General features: G+C 44.6%; 1 protein-coding gene across 1 annotated transcript; it reads left to right on the top strand.

Moving 5' to 3' along the window:
* The first annotated feature begins 6 nt into the window (after positions 1-6).
* LOC125528765 (CBS domain-containing protein CBSCBSPB3-like) lies at positions 7-3,932 on the top strand. Its single transcript, XM_048693204.1, has 14 exons — positions 7-85; positions 167-332; positions 485-617; positions 1,109-1,279; positions 1,412-1,490; positions 1,578-1,691; positions 1,812-1,878; positions 2,010-2,115; positions 2,190-2,248; positions 2,515-2,618; positions 2,695-2,816; positions 2,923-3,005; positions 3,154-3,243; positions 3,417-3,932. Exons 2-14 carry the CDS (start codon positions 258-260, stop codon positions 3,603-3,605), a joined length of 1,392 nt encoding a protein of 463 aa, XP_048549161.1. The 5' UTR covers positions 7-85; positions 167-257; the 3' UTR covers positions 3,606-3,932.
* Positions 3,933-8,329: the final 4,397 nt, after the last annotated feature.

Genomic DNA, 8,329 nt, shown 5'->3' with positions numbered 1-8,329 from the left:
GCAGGCCCCCCACCCCCGCCGCTGCCAATGGGAAGGTCGCCGCGGCCGCCTCCGCCAGCTCCAAGCCTGCCCAGGCGCCACCCCCGTACGTACGCACGCCCGCCTCCGATCGTATTTACTAGCCGCCCCTTGCTTTCGATTCTGAAGATTGATGTGTGCCGCACAGGTCGCTGGAGGAGAGGACGGTGAAGCAGCTCCGGCTGACCAAGGCGCTGACTCTCCCGGAGGGCACCGCGGTGTCCGAGGCGTGCCGGAGGATGGCCGCCAGGCGCGCCGACGCCGCGCTGCTCACCGACGCGCAAGGGGTGCTCTCCGGCATCGTCACGGCCGAGGTAAGTCAACTGAGAACCAGTATATATGTATGGAGGAATCGTTGAAAAACAGAGTAATATCATCAATGATGGATGTGCATCAGGTTTTGTATGATGAGATTGGTGATTAGGATCAAGTTTTCCATGTGGCACTTGTTTGCTTTTCTCCGCAGGACATATCGGGTCGAGTGATCGCAGAGGGTCTGAGGCCCGAGGAAACGAGCATGGCCAAGGTGATGACGCGGACTCCGGTTTTTGTCATGTCCAACTCATCGGCCACCGAGGCACTGCACAAGATGGTCCAAGGTCATCTCCTTATTTTTCTTCAGTACCAAATTAGTGGAGTAGTATTTGTTGCTAGTTTCACCTTCAGTATGAACATTACTAATTAGTTCCATCCAGTGATCTGATCGGTTGTCCATGGTTCATTGTGGTGCTACTGCTATGCACCTAGATGGGTGAGAACAAGTTCAGTTTATCATGATTGTACAGCTACAGCATGATGGGGCCAGCATTGCTCCCATAATCATAGGGGATTTGCAATTTGTCAGTGACTGAAGTTACGGGCGACAGTAAACCTACAATACCATATATTCGAAAAAAGAAATCCTTTAGTCAATTCGAACCGAGGGTAGATCATGATGAGTAAGTTTTATTGCATCTTGCCTAATAGCCAAAGGCAAGAAATGTTCTCTTGAGAAATTCCCGACATGTTTACTTGCTAACATCTTGTTGCCATTCATATATCGTATCATGTCTCTGCGATTTCTTTTTAGTCACATGGCTTTCATGTACAGGAAAATTTAGGCATCTTCCTGTAGTGGAACATGGTGAAGTCACTGCCATGTTGGACATTACCAAGTTCCTCTGGGATGCAATTTCAAGAATGGAGCAGGCAGCAGAACAAGGCAGCGCTATAGCAGCTGCCATGGCAGGGGTTGAACGGCAGTGGGGAAACGAATTCGCAGGTTTCTTTCTTCAGTTTATTTTAGTATGATTAGGTTAGCTGCTTATTTCAATTTTGAAGACCACTCATGATGCATTCCATTCAGATTTCTTTTGTTAACTAGCTGATGTTATATTTCGGGTCCTTACTTCAGGCCCGCACGCGTTCATAGAAAATCTTCGAGACCAGATGTTCAAGCCTTCCCTGTCAACTATCATAACTGAAAATAGCAGGTCAAATTTCTACTTACAAGAAAATGCGTGATCCGGTTTTTTGTTGTTGTTATGACTTATGACTGAATATTTCTATCGCCTTTGTAGCGTTCCAGTGGTTACTCCTTTAGATCTAGTAACCGTCGCGGCCAAAAAGATGAGAGAATACCGAGTTAACTCAGTGGTTGTCATGACAGGGAACATGTTGCAAGGGATCCTCACGTATGTTCTTTTTTAAGTCGTGTAGATTTTAAATTGTCCCTTTTGTCAAGTACTATCACTCATATAGTAGGATATATTTCTGGTATGTTTTCCATTTTAAGAATTATGGGTATTCTGCAGCTCCATGGATCTGGTCTTGCGAGTAGTGGCACAAAGTCTGTCCCCGGAGGTGACCCTCGTAGAGAAGGTATGGTAAAAGAAACTGAAGCACCCACATTTTGAGCAATCATGATTTTGTTCCTTATATATTTTTTTCACTAGTTGGTTAAATATGCCATTATCTTTCCAAAGGTTATGACTGCAATTATCTTTCCAAAGGTTATGACTGCAAGTCCTGGTTGTGCTACATTGGACACATCAATCCTCGAGGCTCTACAGTCAATGCAAGATGGCAAATTTCGTCATATTCCTGTTGCAAACAAAAGCAAGTACTACAGAATTCTAACAGTAAAGAGAAGTTCCTTTCTATGTACATGTCTAAGTTAACTCTTTGAATAGGAGGACAGATTGTGGCCTGTTTGGATGCTCTACAGTTAACCCAAGCAAGCATCTCAATGGTAAGAATGAATTATATTTTCACAACCAAGGGAGGTTAATTTGCAGTATCTCATCCTGTTACAGAAATTATAATATTGTTGTGCACAAAAGCATTGGCGCATGAGTTCTGTTTTTGTAGTATCAAACTGATTCAGTCATGGTAATGTACATTAAATGAATTAAATGTTCTGTTGGCATATGATAGTTTTCATGACATTGTACTATACAAATACGTTCTCTTCATTTCTCATCATCCTGTAATCCTGACTTTTCGTGTTTTCGTTAGGTTGAGGGAGCCTCGGGACGAAACGATGTGGCAAATGCTATGGTTCAGAAGTTTTGGGATTCAGCTCTTGCCTTGCATCCAGGAGAGGAATATGACGAGCATAGGTTTGTTATTTTTCTATTTGCTTATGCTCTTTCATTTTTTACGATCATTTGATCAGTATTTTGTTATGTAGTGCAGTGAGGAATCTCGTACGGCAGCGTCAGACAGTGCTGAAGGGAAGCATACGCCCCCTCATGTTGGCAATGCATTCTCTTTCAAAATTGAAGACAGGAAAGGACGGATGCACAGATTCAGTTGCGGTTGGTGCATTTCTCATCTTACTTTCCTGACTTTGGTTTTGTTGATTAAGTGTTATAAATTGTGCTTGCCTGCCTGAAGTTCTCATTATGGACCTCCTTTCTGCAGTGTCAGAGAGCTTGGATGAGCTTGTGTCTGCTGTTGCATACAGATTGGGAATGGAAGACGAGAAGGCGAATGTAAACCTTCTGGTAAGAGGTTGAGCTTTGCTTATGCAGTACTGTGTCCCCCTTCCTTCAAGTGAGCAACAGGGCAAGCAGAACCTTGCAGATGGGAATTTATAAGTAGGATTTGTGGACCTATATTTTTTCACATCTCACTTACCACTATTTCAAACAGTACGATGATGATGAAGGTGACAGGGTTCTTCTGGCTACCGATGGTGACCTCGTTGCGGCAATTGAGCATGCGAGATCAGTCAGATGGAAGGTCTGATTTTACTCATCTTTTCTAGAACAGTAACTTGATCTGCATCCTTGCTAGCTATGCGCAACAGCTAGAACATTTTTTAACTTGTTCTTGCAACTTAGTTTCAGTAGTAATTTAATGTGAGGCTTACAACAATTTCCTTCTTTTTTGATATTTCGTTTTCTTTGTTTCAGGTTCTGAGGCTGCACATGGAGGACGGGTCCAAGACCGAGACCGGGCCGGTGCCCGTTTCCTCGTTGCCTGTAGATACCTCGATGGCGCGTAGAGGCTGGCCATCGTCCCTCGGGCTGGGGATTGTGGCCAGCGCGGCTGCGGTCACCGGCGTCCTGGTAACTGCCTACTTGAGACGCTCCGAGCTGTGACAGTCTGACTTGAAACATACTCCATTCAACATTGTAAGATGCACTTACACAGGACTGGGAGGCTTACACAGGTCACGCGGGCAACAACACGCTGAGAGTTTTTGCTTTTCTTCCGGGGTTTGCATTCGTTGTAACTGGGTTCAGAGAGTGTGTTTTTCATGTTGGGCGTTCTAAGTACTTGTGAGTTTTGACAACAGGGGTGTGTATATTCAGCCGTTCAAATATAGGAACCTTACGAGGAGAGAGAGAAAATGATGCACCGGCAGCAGTCCATATATCTAGGCACGAGCCATGCATGTAAACACACAAATGACTAATAAGTTGTTCCTCAACAGCTGATATTCTGAGTCGCAAATTGCTGCCTGAAAGAAGACTTTCCTACGGGAGATGATGAACCAGCCTGATCCTCCAAGCAAGCAAGCGAACAAGAAGCCAAGTTTGGATGTGGGTTAATTAGTCTTGAGTACAGAGATACCCAGATGGCATGAGGCAGAGAGCTACAAACACACACGCCCCCATGTCAATGGGGAGCTCGGGCAGGTGGTACCTGTACTTGAGCACCAACACGTAGACTAGAATCGCCAGGCCAGCACGGCCGTAGCGCACTGCAATTGAAAAAGGCAATTCAGCATACAATTCGATACTAACATATTAGAGGTCTACGTGGTTGGCTCTTGGGCGGGCAGGGTGACGGTAATGGCTTTCTCTCTTGGTCATGTGGGCGGCGATAGGGGGAGCGGAGGGTGGCTTGGCGCTCTCTGTCACTAGCAGTGGAGACGTCCGAATTCGGATCTGGAGTTCCGAGGAATGGGGGAGTTGCCAAGCGAAAGCTCTACGCTTTATCACTGAAGACGGCGACGTTCGCGGGCGTCTCTCTCTTCTTGAAAACATCATTGTGGTGATCCTCTCCGTGTCAGGGTCCCGAGTGAAAAACCTTGTTCGTGGTGGACTCCGCAGTGGTGACAGTTATCGCCGCTATCCCTCCTGAGAGCATTCTCGTGGAGCTTAGGTGTTTTAGGACGCTGTGTGGTGTTGTACTCGGATCTTTCTGTGCTCTCTTTTCGGTAGCGTAGTCGGGTGCGTCTTACATGAACCGGTTATCCTGGGATTCGTGTTGTATGAAGGCTACCTCATCATCTATTATTCATCCATGTACTTTGTTCGGTTGTTGCTCTCTATATAAAGAGAGGCGACAGCCTGTTCCGAGAGGGAGTCTGGACCACCGCCATGTAGGACTTTGGCACCCCCGATCCACTTTTCTTTCACTATGCCCCTGACCGCCTTGCTTTGCATCCGCACCCTACTCGTCCGACGCCGTCGTTGTACCTCTCCTATCGTCGCCCAGTCATGCTTAGACGCCCGCAACCCCGACTCACGCGCCTGCGTGCATTGGACTATGCCGCCGTCCACCTAGGAACCGTCCATAGCCAGGTACCCTCTGCCCCTTGTTGACGCCGTCCATGGCAGACACCACACCTAGTAGGTGTTCGGACAAATGCCATAGATATTTTTTTGTTGAATTTTCATTGTTTTCTAGAGTTAAGCACAATGGCAGGGTATTCGGTGATGGAGATGAGTTGATGTGGGATGCATAAAAGATCGTTTATGAGGACTTTGTAGGCATGAGAGAGGCAAGACGACTTGTTGTTTTGGCAAAACATGCATGCTTCGTTTCTTGAGCAAAAGTACTTTGCGCCTTGTGACGCGCACGTGACCCGATATCGCAATGTGAAGTCGCTAACCCACCAGTCATATACTGGAAGCATGTATTATTGACCAGACGAGGGTCGATGGCAGATTTGAAACAAATTCTTCAAAGGAAGTTTTTTTGTTGAAGAAATGAAAACCAAGCAGGGCAAACAAATACTTGCTAGAAGAAAAAGTAAGCTAAGCATGCATTCAATGGAATAACAAAGTCATCAGAACAAAAGAAAGCATACACAGTAAGTACCAATACAAGACGCACAAACATGCAAACACACTTAAGTACTACATGACTTAAGACAAAGCAAAACATAGCATGCACAATGAAATATGAAAGTCTTCAGACAAAGTCGTCAGAAAGGGAGGAGACAAAGTCTTCACAGTTCAAGTACTAAAAGTAAAGAGGCGAAGAAATGAAACCAGTTGCTCACAGAAGACAATGGATTTGTTTCTTGTTCAAGTTGTTCTGACAACTCTATATCTGGTTGGAGAGACTAAGATTCAACTTAGAAGACAAAGTCTTCACCTTATTCTCCTTGAGCTAAGGTCACTTAGATCTCGGCCAAATCACTCGTGGTAAGTCTTCGCGGTAGACTTTTGAAACCTTCATAGACTCATTCTTTGGTAACCCACAATTCACACTTGGACGCTAAGAGCACGACACCTAACCATCTAGAAGATCATAGTCTTCAAACGTAATAAGTCTTCGGTTCACTCAGAACAGATTCTGCAGTGATGCTCAATCACTTTGGCTCTGGGTAATTTTATTTTCCTCATAAGGATTACCCCAAATGCTTCAGAGGATAGGTTGCTATAAATGACACTTGTCGTGCAATAACTTGGAGCAGCCGCCAACAAATAGTGGAGGGGTAGCTGTTTATAGCTGGAGAAGTCCCAGGGTGAAATCACCAATAGGTGCCTGAGCCACATTATTGACAACTCGACACGTGTTTAACGGTCGGATTTCAAATACACGATAACTTTACTTGAGGAACAAGTAAAACTGACTTCTCATATAGAAGAGATTTCGCTCATCTTATAAGTAAAACGCCCTTTTCATCGACATTACAAGCACGCATACATGTCATTTTGGTCTGAACATGGGAAACCCCATGAACCCTGGTGTTTCCCTAGGACATGAACTTGCACGTTTGGCAACTCCAGGGAAGACACCAGAGACTTCGACGTCTCCTTCAGTGTCATGTCGGATGGTCAGCGCACGCGAGCAACACGTTGGCCAGGGGGGAAACGTCAGGGCAGTCGCTCCCCCGTACAACTGAAACCCCAGAGATGTTGGCGTGACCAAAAAGAATATCAAATCCAAATAATACTTTCATACGAGGTCTAATCATGGTAATCTTTGTGTTTAAGGTCAAAACAGTGATTTCGACACGTCGACTTCTTCAAAGAGACGCCTTGTCGCTGGACTACAGTGTGGTGAGCGTCCACTTTGGGAAGCGATGGATGCAGCTACCATACATCTTCTTCCTGCCTCCCCTGCTTCACTCTAAACAGGATCAATCTCTCCAGTTCAACATGGAAACAAAACAATTTCTTTGGTTGAGAGCATAGACCAAAGAAATTGTTTAGACAAGTTGAGAGCATAGACCAAAGAAATCTGAACCAACGCTCATCATCTCTAGTGCGAGATCAAGAGACTTCATTTGGGTGCACTTCTCTTTCCAATGCCACTCTCCACCATCTGATCTAAACCAACGCTCATCGTCTCTAGTGCGAGATCAAGAGACTTCATTTGGGTGCACTTCTCTTTCCAACATGATATCTGGCCTTCTATTGCTGGATTTGCTCTAACACTACACCTTGAGTTCCATCATTCATTCGGGAACCACCAACTCGACAACCAAAGAAACTCAACATGCGGATTCACTTGCACAAGGTACTACAAGGTGGAACTCATGGTTTCAGTGTTTTCCCAACCTTGTATTTGTATTATTCTACAATCCCAACACCAGCAGTAGCAGCATATATCATCGTACTATTCCACATACCTGCCAACTTGATGGACAGAAAGAAGTGTCAGATAAACAAGATCAGATCACTCCCATCATAAGGCCATCCATATGGGTTTAGTCTACAATGAAAGCCGGAAAAGACCATCATTTCTAGAGTAGTTGTTAGGAACAAAGAGAAACTAGCCTCTGAATTCAGAAAATAAGATTTAATAAAGGCATCAGGAATCAAGAACACAACCATGTAACTAGAAGTAACATTCAGAAAATGTCGTGGTACCATTTTCTGCAACTTGGTTTACCTAGCTATTCATAAACCAAAGAAAGCTTCTCTTGGCATGAAATACATCTAAATCTATAAGTCACAAATGAATCAGAAAGTGAGATTGACAGGATTAACTTCAAAATTTTCCTTGTCATTTTCCTTTAGGGCATGCCACAAGCTTTGTGAAACATATACACAATCTGTCAAAGCGCAAAATGGTGATAGTGGGAGCATCGAAAGCTTCACATTTCCAGCTTTTGTCTTAAGATTTGGTTAGGCTTTTTGGCTTTGGGATTTAGGTCATAGGAAATAGGTATCTAGATCATGATTTGAGCTTGTCCTTTGCCTCCCAACAATGCTCTCTTAATATTGCGGGATCCCTAATCCTGAGCCTTTGAGAGGTCCTTCTTGAGCATTTGCATTTTCAACGATCGTCGATCCACGTCAATATGCATACAAGGGCTAAAACATGTACACACACTTAGTGGCCTTCATTAGTCCCACTAATACATCGTCATCAATACCAAAACATAATTAAAGGGCACACTGTACTTTCATATGTCCTTCTACCATTTTTGCACTCCTCTGAATGTAGGTAGAACCTACGCTTTATAAAGAAGGTGACTGGATTAGGTGAGTTTTTTGTCATGCTATAGGTGAAGGTGAAAGAATCAGGAGTGTAAGTGCATCTAGTGCCACCCCTAGTTGGTTTTGCAGTATTGACGACAAACCTAGTTGAGGGACTAATGTGTTTGTGAGAATTGCAGGATAACACAGGTAGAAGT

This window comes from Triticum urartu, unplaced genomic scaffold, assembly GCF_003073215.2.
Source record: "Triticum urartu cultivar G1812 unplaced genomic scaffold, Tu2.1 TuUngrouped_contig_5092, whole genome shotgun sequence".
NCBI lineage: Eukaryota > Viridiplantae > Streptophyta > Magnoliopsida > Poales > Poaceae > Triticum > Triticum urartu.
This window is presented reverse-complemented; position numbering and strand designations above follow the sequence as displayed.

Coding starts and splice junctions, on each gene's coding strand:
- LOC125528765 (XM_048693204.1), top strand. CDS start 258: ATGGCCGCCAGGCGCGCCGACGCCGCGCTGCTCACCGACGCGCAAGGG. Junction 1,879..2,009: donor AGGTGACCCTCGTAGAGAAG/GTATGGTAAAAG, acceptor ATCTTTCCAAAG/GTTATGACTGCAAGTCCTGG. Junction 3,244..3,416: donor CGAGATCAGTCAGATGGAAG/GTCTGATTTTAC, acceptor TCTTTGTTTCAG/GTTCTGAGGCTGCACATGGA.